Below are 24,586 nucleotides of genomic sequence, written 5' to 3'. Positions count from 1 at the left end.
GTGCTTTGTTAGAAAAGAGGGCGCTAATACTCACAGCGATAGAGGGGGTGTGTCCTTAATTACTGTCAGATTTCTGCGCACGATCAATCGTCAATGATCTAGAAAACAAACCTACCGCGAATTACAAATTTTTATGCTTTTTAATCTGGTAAATTATGTTTTTTAGTGTATTTATATTTGTGAATTTTTATATGAATATCACGTCACATTTGAACTCAGTTTTAAGCACCTTTTAAATGAGTATTTAATTGATCAATTCCTTAGGAATTTGTGTGAATTGTACAAACTAGATTGCTAGTGCTACACGAGTGATCGAGTGTTATAGGCCAGAGCAGAGAGAGGTGGGTGAACCGAGGAATAGTGTAGTGTAGATGTAGTGTACTTAGGCCTGTCAACAAACAAGACAGTGTGCTTCAATCAGCAGCAGCAGAGAAGTTGTTGTAAGTACATTTTGGTCTGTGTGATGTGATTGATTGAGCCTACAGACTACTATTAGGCTAGTATTATACCCTACAATTCAATATTAAATAATGGTAGAAACGTTTTTGTAAGCAAGGTTACTTACCTTTAGTAAAGTTAAGAGGCAATGAGTTTTTAAACTCGTAGGGAGCCTCTTCTCTCATGAGTCATATGTGTGTATTTGTCAAGTTTGTTTTTGAATGAATTTACACTCTTGCTATTGACAACGGATTTGGGCAGCGAGTTCCACTTGTTAATTACTCTAGTATCAAAAAAATTATTCCGTTTAGTTGAGTTCCATCTAGGTTTCTTTAATTTAATTTTTCTTGGTTATTTGATTACGTTTAAATTATTAAAGTGATTATCTATCTAGGCCTAGCCTAGCTAGGTGTTGCCATAATATTTATATATTATTAATAACAACAGTATGTTAATTAGGCCCTATGTTGTTTTTTTAAATACCAGTTACCTAGTTAGGTCTAGTCTAATGGAAAGGCGAAGACGAGGATTGTCACTTAGAAAACCCTTCGGATTAAAACAGTCATCAATAACAGGGTTTGTAAAACAAGATGTTACGGAAGCTTGTAAAAAAGAAATATCGACGAGCAAGGCTAATAAACCTCTTGGTGTTGTTTCTCCCATGACAACCACCAACCCTCATATTGGCAGTACTGCTACAAGGTAGGTTTTATATGCAGAAACCATAGACAATAAAAAGTAAGAATAGTAAAAAATTCTGATTATAACTGATTATTATTATTATAATTTTTTTTATACAGTATACCTTCAGATACAGATAAACAGAAAAAAACAAAGACAACCCCTGAGGCTGATATAGGCTTTCCAGATAGTATGTTTTTGGGAGAGTTGTTCAACGATGATGATGATGACTTTGATTTTAGCTTCAATGGTAAAATAATAATTGTTTATTTTATCTTTACAGAAGCACACAAAATGTACTTTATTATTATGTTTTAAAAAAAATTAATAATTACAGTATTATATTTTTTGTTTGTTATTATAATTTCTCCACTCATACATTAACAATATTTCAATAGACAACGTAACATATAATATAAATAGATAGGAGGCCACAGGAAGATATAGTAAAATTAAATCACTAGTAACATTAAAAAGAAAAAAAATACACATGGAGTTTGAAACAATCATTTGAATCTAATTATTTTTATTTTTTAGATACCAAAACAAGAAAAGTTTCACCGAAAATGGTAAATATTTGTTTATTTATGCTTATTTCGTCGTCCTTCAAATGGGACATTAAGATTTAATAGCTTTCTTTTGATAAATGTAAATGTTTGTTTGTTCGCAGAAAATGAATGAATCTATTATAATCGATGAGGATAGTAATGAAATGATTCCACCAACGTGCTTTCCACCATCCACAAAGACTAACAGTAAGTACTAATAATCTACTTCATTTTTTATTTCCTTATAAATATATAACTATAATTATGATGAGGTGAGGTGAAGTCCCGTGTTCTATGAACGTAGAGGAATGAGCTGTTAGGAGCTCATTGTACTAAGCCTCGGCATTATGTGGTAGGGTGGCCAGTTCCTTTTCACGCCGCCTTTTTTCTCCCTAGTATTTTCAACCAGGTACTCATTTACAGCTGAGTGGACTGGGAGTTTTTAGATAATATTATAATATATGGACACGACACCTGGATGATAGATGACACCTGAATCGTAGACTTTTGATATTTCATATGTGATTTTATATAGATTTGTTTTTTGTATGTACTGGAAATTTTTTATTATCTCTGCAGAGGAATTTCTGATGTATTTTTTATATTGGACCAAATAAAGAATAATAATAATAATAATAATATTGATGTCATATTACTACCATATTTTTTGTTTTTTACTACCACGCTTTTTTTGTCAAACTAGTTTTATAGTGTAGACCGAGCTTATGTAAAAATATATGGCCAATCAGACAGTATTTATATTAGATACAAACTATTTATTTTATAGCTAGACGAAGCAGACGAGGACAAGTCATCACAAGTGACAGTGAAGAAGAGATTGAAATTGAAGATGATAACACCCAAGAGAAAGAGAATCAACAAGAACAAAATTACAATTTTGATGATAATCACCTCGAATATCAATTCGACGAAAAGGTGTTTCATCAAGATGATGAATTCATAGATCCGCCACCTCCGTCTCCTCCACCAGAGGACTTTGATCTTGATGAGTATCTAACGATGCCGAACAAAGAGCATTCAGAAGCATCTTTAGAGACGGAACCAATTAGTGCATCTTCTGAAAACTGTCTAAATTCACCAGATATTGACATCCCAATTGCACCTAATCCAGTCACACCAGTAGTGCCACAAACTGACATCCATGAAGATTCCAAGATTCAGCAAGGCGTTGAGAGTCCACTACCTTGCATCATTGGCAGGACGTCCTCAGAGGATGAGATGGAAGTAGACATACAGAGTATTAGTACACACCCATATCTCTCTCCACTTCCTAAAGATGTAAGTACATCAGACTAACAATGCAACGTTTCGTTTATTTATCTGACCAGCATAAAATTAGTACAGTATATTTTAAAAAAACAACAAAGAGAAAAAATTTAAATCAAATTGGTCAATAAAAAAATATCATTAAATCAATTTTGTCTTCCAAACAAGTCTCCAAGCACATACAAATATAGGTAAAAATAACAGTGTAAGATGTATCTTAATAAAATAAAAATGAAATTTGAAGTTCTTTATAAATTTGAAAATGGAACTTGAATAAGGCCATTAAACTAGGAAAGGAACACCAAATGCATATTTAAGCAAGCATATCAATGGGCTGGTGCAAACATCAATTTGGTTAGTAATCAGACACCCATTCAATCTGTTTACAGTGCCGATGGTATATTTACAAGAAAATAATTGTATGATTGTATTATTTATGCAGTATACAAAGTATAATAAGGATTAAAGCTCAGGTACAGGCATGAAATTTAAATATAATATTTGGTTAATTGTACATAAATCAAATATTTGTAACAGAAATCAAGACGAAAAAACATCAATTTCCCGTAATATGGTCAAATACAGAATTTGGCAAAATTCTTCCATAAAAACCAGGATAATTTTTTTTCAGTAGTTAGGTAGTTAACCTAATGTAATAACATGTCTGGTGACTACCTAGACGGTGAAAAAAGATGGTGGATATACAGTGGATAATTTTTGCTATAGCATGAAAATAAAAATCTGAAGTTGAATAAAAATATCAGAAATGTAATATTTAAGTTATATTACCTATATTTAGTCATCTGATAACATTTTTTACCACACCGTTTATTTTTCATAGCTTTTTAAAACGCCTCTCTATTTACAAAATTTGTGTACAAAAGAATAGAGATTTTACTGTGTAATTTGAACTATCCCCCCACTGATTAGAAAGTGCTTATTTTCAACAAGCTCGTGTAACACAAATAAAATCCCAAAAATTATGAAACATAGGGGAAACTATAGATCGATAATTATTGGAATGTATGATCAATAGAAATTTTTTGCCCGCACCTGGCCTTTAATATTAATAATCAATTTTGCTATAATTTCTGTGTAAATAATTCATATTAAATTTTACATTCTAACTTTATTGGCAGCTGACACTGGAATTATTGAATGTCAGGATTTCTGGTCTAAAAGGATTATTAATAGAAGTGATGGACAAAGTGTGTTGTTCAATTGAGAAGACAAATACAGTCTCACAGAGTGTTAGAAAGGCTATTATATTCAGGTAAGTAGCATAGGTTTGTGGTTTGTTTATATATATTGTCCATAAAGCACGAAAAATAAAGAAACTAACTTTTTTTTTTAAAGAAAAAGGATAAAGGCAGCAATTAAAAGAGCAGAAAATCGACTCGAGACACTACCAAAGACAGCCAGTAAAAAAGACAATAGTTCCTTTATTAACGAAAATGATGAATTCAATATGCTACTGAATGATAACTTGTTAGATTCAGGAATGGACGTCAGATTGAGAACATCGATAGGCAGTACTAACTTAAGGGATAATTTAAGTAACACTGCAGAAAGGTGTATGTCAACGCCAATACCTCTTACTAGAACGAATCCTTTCAAGAACGCAATTGCTACGCCACCTATAGAACCGATACCTAAACATTTTACTAGCCCGCTTGCTCAGTCTTTTCCAAACGTGGAAAAGTCAACTACCTCATTAAGTGGTGATAAAGTTGTCACTTCGTCTGGTTTCAAATTCAAAAAAATTTCATCGAAGACATCAACACCCTCTGGACTTTCATCAGGTTCACCAAAAGGTTACAAGTTTTCAAGTTGTACTTCAACTTTCAAACAAATTGAAAAACCTGAATCAAATAAAAACATATCCAATTCTAGTGATGTACCAACATTAATATCTACAAAACCATCTTCTGTTGTACAGAGTTCTAACAGTGCTGTTCAGAGGAAGAGTATGGGGTATAGTTTTGAGAATAGTTTTGAAACGGAGCAGAACTTAGCACCACAGACCGGTAGTCGCAATAGTTTTATTTCTGGGTTTGGCCAATCAAATAACAATGGGATTTCTGACTTTGGTACGTCTAGTAATAAGTTTAGTTCTGGTGGTGCTACATTAAATAACAAACGCAGTTTTGAATTTAAAACATCAAACAGTAATCACAATTCTGGAATTGACCAATCATATAACAATCGTAATTCTGAGTTTGGCCAATCAAATAACAATCGCAATTCTGAGTTAGGTTCGTCGTCAAACAATTCTGGATTTGGCCAATCAATTAGCGATCGCAATTGTGAGTTCGGAACATCAAACAACAGCCACAATTCCGGTTTTGGCACATCAAACAATTCTGTATTTGGTTCCTCAAATAATACATTTAGCCTGCCAAGCAATTTTTCAGAAAGACCTGCTGCTAACAAATTTGGAAAGAAGAGTAAGTATTTTTTTAATTTCTAATATTAGGGAAAAAAGAATATCATAGGCTACAACATGGCTTAAAAATCAAATTATATTCTGTGAAGGCCATTATAAGTAAAAGGCTAGGTCGCCCCTAGTCTATCAAAGTCAATTTGTTGATGTCAAATAATGTTTATTTAATAATTTATTATTTTATATTTATTTCATATTTAGATGAACCAAAAAAAGCTGAATCATGGCAATCAAACAAACCAGCCACAAAATCCACATCTAACCAATCACTGATCAGTAAATACAGTGGCTTCAACTTCCCTCATTCAAATGAAATGATGAAGGTGTTTCGTAAGGTGTTTGGTCTGCGTGAGTTTAGGTGCAATCAATTGGAAGCAGTGAATGCTGCTCTTATGGGAGAAGACTGCTTTGTTCTTATGCCCACAGGTAAGATTACAATAGCCTAGCAGAATTGTACTTGGGTGGTTAGAAAATCGACTAAAGCTTGGTTCCCGACTAGGACGAAGCGCAACGCAAGCGAGTTGACAAATGACAGTTAAATAATCCATTGCTTGATTAGTCAAGTTACTTGCATTCTGCTTACATCCTTGTGTAGCATCTAGTGGGAACCAATCTTCCTTCTCAATTCAAATGCTGACTCAATACAAGGATTTATTTTCTTGGGGCAAAAACAGAGACTGCCTACCCAATACCATAACTTTTGTAAATTTACCTCTGCAATAATATAAGAAGGAATAGGCCTAAAAATCCTCATCCCCAAATCGGTATTTACATTGTAAAACAACATATTTATAAAAAAATATATCGGGTAAAGATATAGCACATACATATGATCCTGTTTTTAGAACAATAGGTGGGACCTGTGAGATCCCTTCCACATAAAAACTTACAGACAACTAGAAGTGAAACTCCTTCATTTTCTTTTTTAAACACATGATAAACCTATTTTAGGTTACCAGACTGAATAAAGGAAACCTACTGTATCTTCCTTAATAGCTTATCATTTCATTTAATTTTAATTTACAGGTGGTGGTAAAAGTCTTACCTACCAGCTGCCAGGTGTGATCAGTTCAGGTGTCACTATTGTGGTTTCACCTTTGAAGTCTTTGATCCAGGACCAGGTGCAGAGGTTGGTGTCACTTGGAATACCTGCCACTCACCTGTCTGGAGAACTTAATCTTTCTTCTATGGACAATGTCTACAGAGAGTTGTCTCTTAGGGAGCCTATTCTCAAACTGCTGTATGTCACGCCTGAAAAGGTAAAAGGTGGTTTTATAAATAGGGACTTTTTGATTGTGGGTAGCAGTTGACTTGTACTTGTCCACATGATATCAACCTTCAATGTTGATGGGAAAATGAATGTATGATATAATGACCTTCATCTTGTGTGCATGCTATTCCACTGGGCCAGTGGTATGTGTGTACATTAAACTTTGATTATTGCCAGGCTATGGATAGGCATAGTGTTGGTGACTACAGTAGAGTAGCCTAGACGTAGCCTAGATCCTAAATGCGCAAATAATCATGTGTCATATGTTGTCCCCAATGTAGGCCTGCTATCTCAAGCTAGTTTGCTAGAGTAAACCACCTGAAAACTGGAAATCTAAGCCAGGGTACCCAAATAGAATGCGCACTGTTAACATACTTTTAGCCTAATGATGGCTGGTTTTGGAAAGCTAACTTTACAAACACCTTTTTCTATGTTATACACAATTTTTCTATTATTTTAATTTTTAAACAAAATATTTTTGTGTACAAAATATGTATTCTATTTTGTTACAGATTAGCAACAGTAATAAATTACAGTCAACGTTTGAGAATTTGTACAGACGTGGTATGTTAGCCAGATTTGTTATTGATGAAGTGCACTGTGTTAGCCAGGTAATTGGTATTTTATTTTCATTACTGTTTGTAAAGGAAAGTTATGGAAATGTAATCCAGTTATTTCGGTGGTCCTGGAAATGACTGATTTTAGAAATAGTTAAAAATATAATATATTTGTTATAGTTATTTGCATAGAAACTGTTCAAACTGTTTTGGAAATTTACTTTATTGGAAAAGTCTCCAGGATATAGAACTCCACATAAAAATACACATCTAAAATATTATTTGTTTTTATTGTTTCAGTGGGGACATGATTTTCGGCCCGATTACATAAGATTGTGCAATTTACGTAAGAAGTTTCCAGGTGTGCCTATGATGGGACTCACTGCTACTGCGACGCCCAGAGTTAGAGCTGATATTCTCAAACAACTTAATATGAAAAATCCGCAATGGTAAATTTTATTTTATGTTTTAGTTTTTATTATGCAATAAAAGCAGCATTATGTGTGGTTGGAGGTGGTTGTTTCCAGGCCTGAGAAATTACTTACTTGTTTTTAAGCACACTCTGCAATGTCTACAGCTGTAATGTAGCTGTTATCCAAACCCACTAAACATAGTGATAACAGTGTTCTTTGCATATTAGATTTACTTCATCTCATTAGCATCTCACAGTAGCTTTTAAAAATTAACTTTCTCATTTTGTTTTGCTAACTAGGTTTACTCAGACGTTAGACCAATAACTTTATCATACTGGTTTGCTAACTAGGTTTACTCAGAGCTTAGACCAATATTTTTATCATATTGGTTTGCTAACTAGGTTTATTTAGAGTTTTAACAATTAACTTTCTCATTTTCTTTTGCTAACTAGGTTTACTCAGAGCTTTGACCGCTCAAATCTGAGGTATACAGTCGTGAAGAAAAGACCAAGTAAAGCAACAGAAGAGATTTTACAGATGATTAAAAAGCAGTTTCCAAGAATGTCTGGAATTGTCTATTGTCTATCCAGGTTTGTTACAGCTTTCAATAGTAGTATAGTGCTATTAGAAGATATTTATTAACTACATCTACATAATTGAATGGGATATTTTTGCATGGTCTTTTGACTCTTTTCAAACCTGTCTATTATCAGGTGATGACCTCTGGTATGGCTAAAACCTACATGATATAGGTTTGGAGGTTGTGCCAATTCAATCAGTCCAGTATTGATTTCTGTGTATCTTAAGATGATTCAGTAATTTAATTAGGTGTAGCTAAAAGGCATACTGCATTAAATATGATTGTCTAAACTTGATCAAAACATGACATGTTTTATGTACTGTAGAATGAATACTACAGGTCCCTCCTGATATCTTTTTTATCCAGACTAAAGCTTGGTTTCCACTAGAACGTAACGCAAGGACGTAAACGCAACGCAAGCGTTTTAACCAATGACAAGCGAAGTTATAAACAGTTAGCAATCACAAGCGAATAAGCCATCGCTTGTGATTGGTCAAATCACTTGCGTTGCGTTACGTCCTTGCATTGCGTCGCTAGTGGGAACCACGCTTTAGTATGTTGTTGTTAGAAGAGTAACGTTATTTGTCTTGCTAAGTATAGAATTTTAACATTTTGCAGGAATGAGTGTGAGAAAGTGGCACGTGATCTTAGCGATGGTGGTGTTAATAGTAAGCCATACCATGCTGGCCAATCTGACACTGTAAGAACAAAAGTCCATGAGGATTGGTTGAATGATAAAGTTAAGGTAAGGATTAGACTAGGGCTATTAGACTACACAACAAGTTTCAAAGATAGATCATTAGGTCTGTTGTATTTTATATTGCTTGATCAGTTGATCACGAATGTAAATATTATGTGTGTATTGTTTTGCTTGTGTTAATTGAAAACAATTATCATTATACTATATATGAATGATTATGACTTAATAAATCAAATCTGAATCTGAATGAACTTAAATACTCCTTGATATCTGACCCACCTGCTCCATACAGTGTTCACCCTAAACATGCTTATATTGCTGGCCATTACATTTAATTGAATCTTTGTTATGCCAATAGATATCTTTCAAAGCCTACAAATCTTGCTTCTAGAGTGTGATCTTTTATTACAAACACCTTCTACAGGCACTGAGTTCATTTTATTCCCACAGGTAGTTTGTGCAACCATTGCCTTCGGTATGGGAATTGATAAACCAGATGTTCGGTTTGTTTTCCACTACTCCTTGCCCAAGTCTGTCGAGGGATACTATCAAGAATCTGGCCGAGCTGGACGTGATGGTAAAACGGCTCACTGCATACTTTTCTACATGTACAAAGATGTAGTTCGAATGCGCAAACTTCTTGAAGGTAATTGTTATAACAACTTTTTTGGATCAAACACATATGTAACACATCAAATGTTGTAGCTAGTAATCAGCACAGTTGTGATAGACCATGTACTTATTTGTGCACCTGAGTGGAGAGAAAAATGTAAGAGTCTTGCCTAAATACAAAATTGGAATCAAAATTTTGATTCTGCGACCAGAAGTTCAGTGCCAAAATACACTGCTACACATGCTCTCATATTACACCTAATTAAATGACTTTTAAGCACTTTATTGTGTCAATTTGGCACCATTGTCATGTTCATATCTATGTTCTACAACCTGCTCAACTCAACAGCCTTATTCATATGTATTCTAGGTCAGTCTGCCAATAGGGATGCTCAGAAGACACACTTGGACAACTTGTACCGTATGGTACAGTATTGTGAGAATGAGACTGACTGCAGAAGAATGCAATTACTGCAGTACTTTGGTGAGAATGATTACAGCCGAGAAAAATGCAGAAGTAAACCAGAAACTGTTTGTGGCAACTGTGAATCACAGGTTGGTTGTTAATGTAATGTTTTGTAAGTAACCTACCTTGATAGACAGAAAAGAAGAAAGTCATCTTTGCATAAACAGTGTAACTTCGTATATCAAAACTCAATACTATGGTTACTTCAATGTTTCTTTAATTTAAATAGTATTTATAACAAACCTTTCAAGGGGGAACCATGGGCCAATAACCTAATAAAAAGTGTGAACCTCGAGTAAAAATAATCTATATAATAAAGCATATATAAAAACATGTAAAACAAAACTGTACAGTAAAATAATATATCATAGTAAGATTTATACATCATAGTATTAAACACATGGGTTAGGAGATCACTTTCAAACATAATTTAAAGAAACATCTACTTAGTAAACTTGAATCAATTTCTGTATTTTGTTTATTTTTTTTCCTACCTCTTCATTTTTAATCATAAATTATTTTGTTAGGATTAACAAAGCCTAGTAATATAAAACCAGCCAGCCCAGTACCTAGTTAAATAAACAGCAAAGTCAAGCCTTATTGCAGAGTAGAAATGATGTTGACGTCATTGTGTGCATCATCCTATCTACCAGGCACATTAATCAATCGCTAATAGAAATGTTTGAATAAGTGCTTCTCCTTTGTATAAATGTTTATGATAAGGAAGTGTGTCAACATTTCTGATACTAGCAACATCAGAACATGTGCAGTATCTGCTGTATACAACATCCCAGGATGGATCCAGTAATGAATGACAAGGGTGCGGGTTGCATGTTAAAAAAACAAAGCTTTTTTATGTTATACACCTTTGGCAAAAGAGTGTGCTTGCTCAGGCCCTCTAACCCTGCCTATGTATCAATATATATATTTCCAATAACATATCATGTCTGGACAGACTTTTCCTGCTTGTAAAAAATTTACCTAGAGAATGCCTGTTTTTTTTTATCACATTCACAAAATTGTAATCTTGTGTGAGAAGAGGAAGTACGTTATACAGTAGTATGCTATTGTTGCAAAGAAAAGACTAGTTAATTAAATAGCTTATTATATTTCTTAAAACCGAACCTGAATGATTTGTTTGATTTTAACTTACAAGGGTTAAAAAGCAGGAAATTGGTTGTTGAAACAACCCTTAATAGGCCTACTCATAATGTAATAACAACCCTTAATAGCAGGCCTACTCATAATGTAATAACAACCCTTAATAGGCCTACTCATAATGTAATTTGCTTTAACCATGAAGTAAAAACAACTTTAAGATATTCTACCATATTATATTCAACCACTCCACACAAGCTGTTTTCTTTAGCATAATTGTGTTATTCTATCAAAACATGACTCAGCTGAAAGATATTTATATTAAGATGAACCACACCCTAACAAACATAAAACATTTTTTTTTGCACAAATGTAATACATTGACTATAACCAGCTTATTTAGTCTAAACTGCAGATAACCTAACTATCAAGACATATAAACCATCAAGGCCGATAAAGTGTGTTAGATATTTTTAGTATGAAAGTGATGATATTAGCTTCTGGCTAATTTAAAGCTTTTTAAGTATTTTATACAATTTGACTGCAATGGATTTTACATGCAGTAAATTTCCATGATATATAAAGCAAACTAGGCCACATATTTGTTTCTACTTATTTTTTCTCTGAGACTATGTCTTTAAAATTAATTAATTTAGCACCTGTCTAGGTAAAGCACTTAGAGGATGATGATCGATGTAACTATGATGGATGTGTATGTTTCAAAGTGTGTATTCTGTAACATTCTTATATCTTTAAGCAGTGAAGTGTTATGGAAATGCAGTTATAGTTGATTAGATAAATAAAATGTTAATCTGTTGATTTGTCATGATGTCTACATACATACAATTTGTTGTTCAGGAAGTTCATCCAGTTGTCTTTCCGTTCCATTTTGATTTGTAAAAATCATAATGAGGAAAAAAAAAAATATAAAAAATCATAAAGATGAGGAAATCTGTATGTGATTCAATGAGAAAAAGCCTCCCTAATTAAGATTTTAACTCGGAAGCTTCTGCTTGATATGCAGATGTAACCATTAAACTATTGAGCCTTTCATGGTATTGTCACAAATTCAATTGTAGAGCGACTCTTTAACATTCTCAGCGTGGTATGGTATATTAATATCTTTATCAGATATTTTAAGTTATTTCCCATCACTAAAGGTGAAACATTTTGCAGATTGTTTAGATAAACAAATAATCTTAGTTATCTTGACTTGGTTAACTGAATGCAAAATTTAAACAAGAAATATTTCTTACAAAAAAACGCTTGACTTTTTAACAGTTTTAATTATTGTTCTTTCGTAATTAAATTATGTAATAATTGATATTCTTTTAAATAATTTAAGACAAAATTATTTATTATCTGAAATGCTCTAATTAATCATAAAGCAGGGCTTATACCAAATATATCTGTTTTGAGGATGTATATTATAATTGGATTCAGTTTTCCTTGTTTGAGCATGCCCAGTGCAAGTTTCCAAAATACCCCTATTGCATGGTAACTGTTTCCTAATGAATCTGTTCTCTTGAATATAGCTGTCTAAATGCACGGTGCAAAAAATGCATTTTGCATTTTAGTTATAAAACACCTGTATGATATTCCCAAGATTTTTTAATAGTGCCCTCTATGTTTGGATGTAATTTAAAAATTATAGCGGCCTCTTGAGTTTGTCCATGCTTTTATAAATGCCTTTGATATTTCATTTTTACAAGTTGGGACTTCTGATAAAAACATTGCAATGAGAAGATCTGTATATAAATAACCATGATGTTGTATCTGATTTACCGCATTTATTTATATAAACACCACTGAGCGTGTTATTCCAAATTATGTTGTAAGGGGTGGGGCAAAGTGAGGTGGTTATTCAAATAAATATGGTAATGCGTAAACTTTAATTTTAACCTTAATGCTAATTTATTCTCAATGATATGTACTTTTATTTGTATGTGTCTATGAGGAAGGGCGACAGTGACAGACTTCTTGTAAGAGTCTCTCTATGTCGTCCCTTGACCAGCTGATACTTTATTATAATATATTTCTATACATTCACAGTTAGTGTTTTCACATTGAGTTATTCCATTTATTCGATTTTCTTATTCTGTCAGTACACACAATTTATCAAACATTTCTGTATACATTACCAGTCAATTCTAATCTGTGTGTATTAGATTGATAACTGTACATCTACAAGATGCTACTACACTTAATCATGTATCCACTATAGCAGCTTATGTTATCGTTCGTAGAATTCACTAACTACCGCATTTAAGGCAGTTAAAACCGGTTGAGTTTTTTCATTTTTTGAAAAATTGTTTCTTTTTTTTTTACATCTGGAAATATGATACAAATCAAATGGCAAATTACAATTGGTTTTATAGTGATATACACAAATTATTTTTTTATTATCAAATTGGACACATCCAGAACATAATAAATAATTTTTTTTATTGTAATACTCATAACCATTGCTATTACAGTCTATACTTTGTAATCATCTGTGTAGATCTCGTCCTTCTGACCTGAAGGTCAATAATTTCACACCTGCTGAATCAATGTGTAAATTTTTCTTTTTGTTTTTTTATTTCAATATTCTAGATTGAGTATAAGGCTCAGGATATGACCCAACATGCCAAGGGTATTGTAGAGTTCGCCAGGGAGCTTGAGCAAGCGAGCGGACCTAAGCGAGGCAGGTGGCCGGGGGGCAATCAATACACTTTGATACATTTCATCGAAGTCTATAAAGGTAAGTTTATTCATTTTAAATCCTATTGGGTATTATAGGTGTTAATATCATTTTCCGTATGCAGGCATAATATACAATATAATATCCTCTGGTACAATCTGTATAAATATAAATTGCAATAGAATGGCATTCTATTATTGCAATCCATTTGTGATATTAAATTTGGCAATTGGTATGTTTCACAAAATAACTACATTTTGTGCTACTAAAGACAAAATTACTTATTTTTTGGAAAATACTGTTTACCCACAAATGCAGCTCAAACTGTAAAATGAGTTACCAAAATGAACACATAAATTGAGTAAATGTTTTAATTGATCAGTTATTGAAATTTCCTGTCCTATACTAAGTAATAATATTTACTTTTTTTTTATTCCTACAAATTTTTAACGGATTGGTTTATTTCTTTTTTACTTCAATAGGTTCTGTATCGGCCAAGGTTACCAACGTGGGTCATGACAAGTGCAAAATCCACGCACTAGGGAAAAGCTTATCAAAAAGCGACTGTGAAAGGTTTATTCGTAAACTTGTCATTGATGGCTACCTACGAGAGGACATGCAGTTTACAGCCCTTGATCATACCGTCTGCTATATCAAAGTTGGGCCAAAGGCTAATGCACTGATGACTGGTAGAGCTAGGGTAGGTTTAATTGACTCATTTTGATAATTGTGTTGATTAAGATATTTCTATTGTCCCTTATTAAAACAATAGGTGTGAATGTTTTTGATAAAGGCTTGGTGGTTAATATGCTTGCCTTCCAATCCCGAGGTCCAGGGTTCAATCCTGACCTAGTGCCATGGTTGTAACTCACGACTCTCTTAACTTCACTCTCTAATAACCAAGAGAATACAGTTTTTAAAAACGTATTTTGAAAGAACAGTAGATTCTTGCCAACAGAAATGGTTCCTTTTAAAAAACCACAAAAAAGATTTGATCTTTAATACAGTTATAAAAACTCAAATGATTCTGGTCTCAATTGTCAAAACAGGTTTAAAAACGGTTTCCACGTAACAATTTTTAGCTCAATTTGACCTCATTGCCGAAAGCATCTATCTACTCTGTGTGGATAATAATAATGACATCATTTACACAACCAACTAACCACAAACGACCACCGAATTAGAAACCGATTTTAATTCCACAACTTTGATGGAGCAACTATAATGAATCTAGCATGACTTCAATGTGGACAGTACAGTATGGTATCATTAGATGTATCAACCATAAAAACAATGTTATTTTACCAGCTTAGAATTCAAACATAGTTTATTATCTGATAAAACAAGCAGGTGCATGGAATGAATGTGGCCTTGTGAATTAGAACCCTTTAGCTAATAGGGAGATTCTCATACATTAATTCATATTTGATTGAGAAATCAATTCAGGTTATAGATCAAGCACCAGCCCTGCAAGATGAAAATATATCTGTTATGATGATGCTAATTAAACCACTGACTAGGTGTAATTCCCTCAATAAAGCTGATAATATTATACTCAATACTAAGTCATTACGGATTGCAACAAATATCGACCCCATTGTAATGAAACTATGAGCATACATTTTCATAAAAGATAATTCTCAAGATTTTTAATGTTAAAATAATGGTTTTATTCAAAGTTATCTTGATTGATTATGGGTGTTATAGGAATAATGATAAGGCAGACAATCAAATTAAATAGAATTTATTAAACTTGTCTCACTTGATCTCTTATGGAGGTATTTTATTTCTTTACCTCCATGATCTCTTTAAAGAAAAAATACTTAAATCAAACAACCAGTGATCTTTGACAATTTCTATTTAAAAAACAAAATATATTTCTTTTACTGTCTTTTTCCTTTGTAGTTGTACTGAGTAACATCAGTAACTTCAGTACAAGACTTTTCTCCCAGACAGTCCAATCCACTTTGTCTCATATAAATAAATGAAAGCTGGAGCAGTAATGCATTCATAAATAGCTTAATATACGGCAGTGTATTAATAATAAATATGGATTCATATCTTTAATTGATAACTATAGCTATACACTTAAAAATGTTCAAAAACATGGAAAAAAATTATAGAGATACTGTACAATGCAGTCTGCATCATCAAGCAACTCTCATAACAATATAGTGTACAATAATTGGTAATTGTATTGTAGCTGTCCTCGACTCTACTACATAAAAGATAACATTGAATAGATTAGCAACAACATGCAAAATTATCAAATTGTGTCGCATACATTAACCTATAAATAGTAACTTAGCAATGAGAAACCTATTGTGTTGGTTTTCTACAATATAAAATAATAAAATAAAAAATTGATTTTTATCTCAGTATACTTGAATATTAGCTACAGTAACAAGAATGACATGTATGTACTATAAATAATATTAACTTGAGATATAATAATAATAATAATACCACATTTATATAGCGCCCTTTTCATGAGTAATCATGCTCAAAGGCGCTTTACAAGCATTATTACCCCAGTATATACTGTGCCATTTTTTTTCCATGATGGGGGCAAAGTGTGTGCACTCCCTTTTCTATACTATCACTATACTACTAGTCTACTATTATACTGGTGTACTTGGTTTTTTCATATGAGTGTTTTTGTAGAGTAAGTGGCCGAGCGGTTAAGACAGTGGAACCGTAATGTGCGTAGCTGTAATATCGGCAAGGGTTCGAGGCTCACTCGCTCCATGGTTCTGTTGGTAGAATAAGTCTTTGGATAAGAACTATAAATTGAGCTCATAAATCTAGCTCATGTGCTCTTTAAAGAACCTAGTACATCTTTAGAGACGAGTATGGGGTTACCCCGGTGTACTAGTACATCACAGTCACTGGCAGACCAGTCTTTGATTGAAGATGTCACCCAGTATAAATAAAAACTTTCAATTTAATTCACATGGATGATGGACCAATTTAAAGTCCTTATTCAAACAGGCTAATTGTTCTATCATTAGATCTGTGAAGCGAGTCCTCGGTTACCCATGTCATGGAAGCAGCATGGATTATGACGGCCATACACGGCCAACAAATTAGATAGTTAATTTAAAGTGAATTATATTTATAAGGCTAATGTACCGTTGTCATACTGTGTACTATTTATATATAATGTTAATATCTAAAATTGATTTGTCTGTTTATTGGGAGACCTAGTTAGACAATGAATAGAATTATATAATTGAATTGAAGTATAACAAACATAAACCAACAGAATATATTAAAATACTGCTGTATACATTTAGAGATGCACCATTGGCTATGTTCTTCTGTTGTTGAATTGTATATAGGTATATCTTTAAACAAAATAAGATTTAACAAAATTTTAAATTAACTAAAATAATAAAATCTCAATACCATATCAAGATATTACAAAAGCGAAATTTAAATCGGTTTCATAACATTTATTTACAGACTCTGACAATGAATAGATAAGTTTGGCAAATAAGTAAAAACTACCAAACAAATGTTTGTACATTGTTATCTAAAGATGTTCCCTGTTGGAAAACCCTCTCAAAACTCACTTAGTAAATTTTTCTTTCATCTAAACATAATATTGTAGGCACTGTAGTAGGAGCAACAAAAACATCAATAAACGACATCAATATTTTTTGTATTATTTAGTAATTGTTTATTTACAAGCAAATTATTATTATTATACTATTGGTATCATTGGCTGGATCTCAATGGAGCTAAACTCAACGACAAAAGAGAACAGCCAGAAAGATGTGCCAAGAAAAACACTATTTCAGGGCTAATATTATTTAGTATTATATTTATTATAATTTATAATTATAGTTTATTTATTATATCTAGTTGCCAATTTCTAAACTAGAACATCGGCATCAGTCGACAGACAGCTAACATTTCTAACTGGATCTACTAAATAATGTTATGCTATTATGTCTAGCTATCAAACAGTAACTTGAGATCGTGTTGTATTATCTTATTAAATTAATCAGGTAGAGATGAACATTCAATGTAACAGTAAGCCAGCCAAGAGTAGCATTATATCCAGCCCGGTAATTAGTGAGACACAGAAACTGAAACAAAATTTATACAATGAGCTGAGAGATACGTGTAAGAGATTAGGCAGACAAACGGGAATGAACCCAGATAATATATTCAATGGTGAGTTTATACATGATACATTTATTCATTCATATGTTGGTCATTTATTCATATGTTGGTCATTCATTCTTTTATATATTGTACAGTCATTCGTTTATTTATTCATTCATAGTCCCAGTCATTGATTTAAGAAATATAGGTGTAACTATACAGACCATGTTCCCTAAAAACTCCTAAAGCTAAAAATGTTAGGTTATCCCAATGATATTATATAGCCGAAGGCTGCAATCGAGCAATCAGATATGCCCTACGCAGTCGGACTACTACGCCTGTGTTGAGCCTATCTGCATATACGATATGCAACGATTACCAAGAAATTATTCATTCCATTGCGATTAACAATATATTTTATTTTATAAAAATTTCACTGTACTTATGACAAGAATATGTATTATATTAGATTATTATTTTTTATATTAAATAATGTTTTTGAACACATTTACGGCCGCCATCTTGTTGGTTCCCCCTCCTGTTGGAATTACTTTTCCGTCTAGAGTATGCCCTCTAGCCTTCGGCTTATTACATCTCTCTGGGTTATCTATATAACGTATTAAATAATGTGTTTGATCATTATGATGTCTTGGTGTGCAATCCAATTATCTTTTTTTTAAATATATGACTAGGTTGTGGTTTTGTCATGAATCTCTAACTATTTATGGACTCAGACAATAGACAAAGCATGAATAAATTAAAGAAACATTTTATATTTGAATCTTTTTTTTATAAATCCAAAGGAAAAATACTGAAAAATGACAATACTGGGTGTATCAGTGGCTGGATCTCAATGGAGATACACAAAAAAAAGCGAGAAGCAAAATCAAAATGATAAAGTAAAACAGCCAGAAATGTTAGCAGAGCTTTCGGGCAACACTAGCCCTTCATCTGAATCTTTTTTTTTATATAAATAAATAAGTTAAATGGCCTATGCAGAGTTGGCATAAAAACATATCAACCTGACATGCTGGTTTCTTTCTTTATATCTTTTATAGATATGTTTACTATAATATCTCTCTGTTAGTACTTAGCTTTGTCCATCTACATTGATTGATCACCTTGTTTTGTCCTCATCAATTAATGTCTACAATTTCCAATCAGTATGATATATCTTGTTCTTTAATAACAATAGTGAAATATTAATAACAAGAAAAATGTGAAGCTTTGAAAACAATAACTATAACTTGGCAATAATAATTGTTGCCAAAAACTGAAATTCAGTCATACAGCTCACTATAAAAAAGTGTGATGTGCCCAAATATGGTAGTGATATGCCCAAATATGGTAGTTATATGCCCAAATATGGTAGTTATATGCCCAAATATGGTAGTTATATGCCCAAATGTGGTAGCTATATGCCCAAATGTGGTAGTGATATGACATCCATCCATATATGGGCACATCACATTTGTTGTCACATAACGTTTGATAGTGTAGACTGAGATTTACACTACAAAATATGTTATTTCTCATTAATTAATCTCATCAAACTCTTTTATCAGTGATATTTCCAACTACACATAATTTTAGAAAAGAGCCGTTGAACTAAAGACTGTAAAGTGTCTGTTTTTCATAGTTTGACTTGGATACTCTATCAAATCATCTCCTGGAGATTTTTGATAATAAACAATATTCTGTAGGCAGGTTGTTCAACTTGTTTCGATATGTTTAATCATCTACATGTCCTCCAGTTCAAGCCATGTCAACTGATGTTTATGCATATTTGTATTTTCATATTACTGATACAATGCAGTATTATTTACCTACATATACTGTAGTAGAATTTACAGATATAAAGCTATTTTTAACATGCTATTTATCATTCCGAAATATAGTGGAATTGAAGTTTAGCCAGAGTTTTATTACGGTTAATTACTATTAATGAAAACCAAATTGGACTGGGTACATGTTCAATCAGTTTAATTTTATTTATTCATTCAAGACCCAACAATGCGTCAAAAACACCAATACAGCATCGCCATAAAAAATTACAATAATAAAATATGATTTACATAATAACTATTATATTGAAACAATTAAAAACTGCATATTAACAATTCAACAAAAAAATATCAATGTTAGAATAAATTTGAAATAGATCATTTAAATATTGAGCAACACAACAACAAAATACAATGTTAACATACACCTGAGAATATTGAAGTTTTAGCAAATGATAAAATTCAAATTTGTGATCAGGAACATATGTACTGTATGTTATGCAGAAACAAAATTACAGTAAAACAAAAAGATCTTTTTTAATTCTGTGTCATTTCTTTGTCAGTTCCTAAAGCCAACGTCGATATCATTGAAGTTCCTGCACAAGAATCCAACCGCCATTTGTCTCATCTTACACACCAGTAGTAAACTTATGTTGCAATGCATTTTTATGGCATTTCTTATTTTGCAAAACTTATTTTGTATTCAGTATTGCTTACAAGCTCTCGGCATGCATATTTATGCATTCAGTTGGTTTATTATTTAAATTTTTTGCTCGTGTTTTTATTACGCTTTCCTAAAGCCTCTGTCTACACTATCAAACGTTATGTGATAACAAAATGTGATGTGCCCATATATGGACACGATGAAGTCATATCACTACCATATTTGAGCACATCACACTTTTTTTGTCAAAATAGTTTGATAGTGTAGACAGAGCTTTAGACTTCATCTAGCAACAAATTTTGTGACAAAAAAATACACATAGATTTCTGTATTATATGATATATAAATCATTTTATACTATTTTTTAATGTGGACTGGACTACAGTGTAAATACTATATATTGTGCATTTTGATGATGTCATATCACTACCATATTAGGCCACATCACACTTTTTGTCAAACTGATAGTCATAGTGTAAACAGAGCTTCAGAAAGTGCCATACCAGACACAATATGAGTTTTTATTTGTCAGATTTGTGATTATTCAAAACCTATTAATTCAATGAATGTGTTATATTCATGGAACGGAGAGAATATTTTTAAGAATGAAGGTTGCATAGGTCAGACTTTTTGAGCGCTCATTGAATAGACGAGCCTATATCGATTTCACTTTCATTATTTCTATACTGAACTAAATGATTTCTTTTTTAAATTTTTTTGTGTTTTTTGTTTGTCTTTTCTCAGCTCATCATGCTTAATTTATATAAAATTTCCATATATATGAATAACCTTATTAACTTAAGACCACCTTTCTCTCTCTTAATCCAGTGCTTTATTTTAGTTCCCTCTTGTTACTCTATCTTCAATTAGCCAGTATTAACAGAAATTGGAAATGAAGCATTACGGATTTCCAAATGAAATTATCTGTGACAAGTTTCTAGGGCAAAGTAAATTTTGGACTGTAAAACCTAAAGGAATAAATATCTTGCAAGACGGCAGAGTAAAAATAAAAATTTAGACGATGAGCGCTTAATCCCATCGGTAATGTAGTTCCTACTTACCTAATAATATTAGCAATCTGTGCATGATATTGTTGATGCTGTTGTTTTTTATATATATGCACTAGCTTGAAAATTTACTACTCTGTAGTTTAAATTAAATTGCATCCATTTTTGTGGTTAAAATTATAATATTTTTTTTAAATGTCTTTATTTTTATGAATATCACTTTTCTGATCTCATTTTAAAAAAATTTAACCTTATATTTCAGTCAGATTTTTTATGAAGGTTAAAATAAAAAGAACAAGGTTTTAATATTTAAAATATAGCAATGAACTTTGTTACATGCTAAACCAAAGCCAATCTTAATCATTCACTGTACATAAAGTTTATTTTTACAGCAGACAATTTACTGTTTTGTATCCACTTTCTTACATCAGCAGTATTTTTTTTTTCAATTAACAGATTGACTAATTAATGGTTTATTAACGAACAATTGATAATTGATTTATTACTGATTGATTTCATTTATTAAGCACCATTTACATAGCTCTTTGACACTTGGTACAAACAGCATCAAAGGCAACACATTAAATTCACAGAAAAAATAGCTGAAAACCCAATAAACACTCCAAGTCCTCCACATATGTTATCAGGACATCCAGGCAATTAAACATAGAGATGTAATTTTATGTTTTTCTTAGAAGAATCGTTGTTGATTATTGAGTTTACTTATCTAAGCTCGTGCATATTTACCAGCCTACTAGATCTCTTAGATCAGGTGGCCAATGTCTGCTAGAAGTTCCTAAGACTAGACTAGGACATCTACATGGTTGAAGAGCTTTTGCTGTGGCAGCTCCAACTCTGTGGAATTCCCTAACTATTTCAATCAAACAAACTCTTTCAAGACCCAGTTGAAGTCTTTCCTTTCAAACAAGCTTTTCATCAATTAAAATTATTGCCATCGTCTATTTTAATTTATGTACAACGCATTGAGAGCTTGTTTATGCGCTAGATAAGAATGGACTATTATTATTATTAATTGTTGATTACTGATTGATTAGTTGTTTATTAAATGATTAATTGAATAATGTTTGATAATTTGACAATTTGTTGTTTTTTTTAAGCGCAAAGTCTCTTAGAAATATCAGAGAAGCTACCATTGACCAATGAGGAGATGTTGTGCTGTACAGGAGTGACCGAAGCTAAGTTGGTCAGGTTTGGTCAAGAATTTCTTGAAGTCATCTATAAATTTCAACCCCAGTTTGAAAAACGTAAGTTTATCTGTTATAAATGTATTGTCCCAACGTTCAAAATGAATAAAATTAAAGATACATTGTCCATCAGAAAAAAATAATTTTTTAAAAATTTTTAGTTAAATATGTCATTTCAATACTGCATAGTAGTTATTCACTATGACCCGAAATTGAATCGAAAAAAATGTTTTACCTGGGAAAACTGTAATTTATTGCAAAAAAATAGTCAAATTGACTGGAAGTTGGTGTTTAGTTAAATATTACCCTTTATTTTGTCTTTTCGTAAGTAAAAAACATTTTTTTATAGTTTTTTTTTCTATATTAAAAACTGTGAAATGGCCTTTTCTTTATTAATCTTAATTTTTCATGTTTTTGGGGGACTATACATCTTTAATCTTTGAATATGCCATTTTGCAGTGGATTCATTTCGCCAAACATTTCTCCTTCACGACACAGTCTGGTACTGGTAGTGTGCAATAAAATGTTGAATAATTCATTCATTCTTTATAATTTGAAGTTAAAGAAGACGATTTTGAATTTGAAAACACATCGGTTCAAAGCAACAATTCACACTATTTTGATTCTGACACAACCAAGAAAAGACAACAAACAAAACGTAAAAGAGCTCCTCGGACAACTACCAACAAGCGAATGAGATCAGTGGACAATGCTACAGCGAGCAATCACAAGAACGCCAACACTGGATGGGTGTCAAAATCATCGTACAATAATAACTCCAACAAGGGAACACTTTCCAAAAAGTTTGCATTCAAAACGAAAGGTAACGCCACAGCTGGACCACTCAAACTGAATCTGATGCCAAATCCACAACCAAGATCATTCCTTTCTAGTGTGAATAGAATCTAATCATTCACATCTACAGTATTTTTATCATTAGATTATTTAAGGAGATGCTTATTGCTAACGCTCTGTCTACACTATTAAATTTTGTGACAAAAGATGTGTTCATATACGGACATGATGATGTCATATCACTACCATATTTGGGCTTTTTTGTCAAACTAGTTTGATAGTGCAGACAGAGCTTACGATTTTTTGACCAAATAATACACATAGATTCCTATATTATATGATATATAAATCATTTTATACCATTTTTTTATGTAAACTAGAGTATTTGTTTGTACAGTGTAAATACTATATATTGTGTGTGTTTTTTTTAATTGCGTGTAAAAGTGTACAAAATAACTAACTAACTTCTGTATTTTAATTTGAGATTTATACATCATTTGTAATTTTCATTCTACAGACATGAAATGTGAAAATTTATTTTTAAATAATCATTTTATTAAATTAGATTTGTGTGTTTCCAACTGTGCATTTTGAGTAAATATCGTAATATACGCATTGGATATAGTTCTGTGAACACACGCGAGCACTTCTATGAAGTACAACGGCCCTATTAGTACAAATGCATTTCATTTTCTAGTGCATTTCGACAACTTCGCTCTTGAAGATTGTAATTAGACATGTTACCTTAACGAAGCTGTTTACATGTATACATCTATGAAATATCAATTTCATGTGCCCTAAACATGTGTTTATATTATGACGGGAATTGCGGCACCAAATGTAATTTCATACGTGGATTAATCAATTCTATTTCAATGCAATACTGTTTTTATATATTAACCTGTAATCCAGGAATTAACGAGAACTTGGGGTCATGAACAAATGTACAGCTATTATATAGATACGGTATATTAACTAGTTTCATCACCGATGGCTAAAGAGATAAAGTAAGAACATCCAAAAATCAGTCTATTATTATTTGTAAGTACAGCGGCAATATTTGCACATTGCATTATGTAAATCCATTTGTATTCACAACTATACGCTGTGTGTATATTTTCAGTTAAGACTTGCTCCAAGTCTGTATTGTCTTTTTTATGTTAGTCCACCAGTCGACGTTTCGATTTTTGTCTCGAAATACAAGCTCAAGTAGCATACGTATGAAATGCCATATGTGCAAAA

The 24,586-nt window shown here is 32.2% G+C and overlaps 1 protein-coding gene across 1 annotated transcript; it reads left to right on the top strand.

Annotated features, from left to right (window-relative positions):
- The first annotated feature begins 62 nt into the window (after nt 1-62).
- On the top strand, nt 63-23,860 carry LOC140062333 (uncharacterized). Its single transcript, XM_072108508.1, has 21 exons — nt 63-148; nt 925-1,140; nt 1,239-1,369; nt 1,657-1,688; nt 1,790-1,874; nt 2,455-2,966; nt 4,094-4,227; nt 4,311-5,401; nt 5,599-5,823; nt 6,424-6,656; nt 7,180-7,278; nt 7,525-7,673; nt 8,090-8,227; nt 8,836-8,962; nt 9,368-9,563; nt 9,900-10,084; nt 13,689-13,836; nt 14,259-14,480; nt 17,794-17,958; nt 22,463-22,609; nt 23,109-23,860. The coding sequence occupies exons 2-21, from the start codon at nt 947-949 to the stop codon at nt 23,456-23,458; spliced, it is 4,563 nt and encodes a 1,520-aa protein (XP_071964609.1). The 5' UTR covers nt 63-148; nt 925-946; the 3' UTR covers nt 23,459-23,860.
- Nucleotides 23,861-24,586: the final 726 nt, after the last annotated feature.

This window comes from Antedon mediterranea, chromosome 11 (assembly GCF_964355755.1).
Source record: "Antedon mediterranea chromosome 11, ecAntMedi1.1, whole genome shotgun sequence".
NCBI classification, from domain to species: domain Eukaryota; kingdom Metazoa; phylum Echinodermata; class Crinoidea; order Comatulida; family Antedonidae; genus Antedon; species Antedon mediterranea.
Note: the sequence above shows the minus strand (reverse complement) of the source record. Positions and strands in the feature narration are given on the sequence as shown.

Coding starts and splice junctions, on each gene's coding strand:
- LOC140062333 (XM_072108508.1), top strand. CDS start 947: ATGGAAAGGCGAAGACGAGGATTGTCACTTAGAAAACCCTTCGGATTA. Junction 1,370..1,656: donor CTTTGATTTTAGCTTCAATG/GTAAAATAATAA, acceptor TTTATTTTTTAG/ATACCAAAACAAGAAAAGTT. Junction 9,564..9,899: donor AATGCGCAAACTTCTTGAAG/GTAATTGTTATA, acceptor TATGTATTCTAG/GTCAGTCTGCCAATAGGGAT.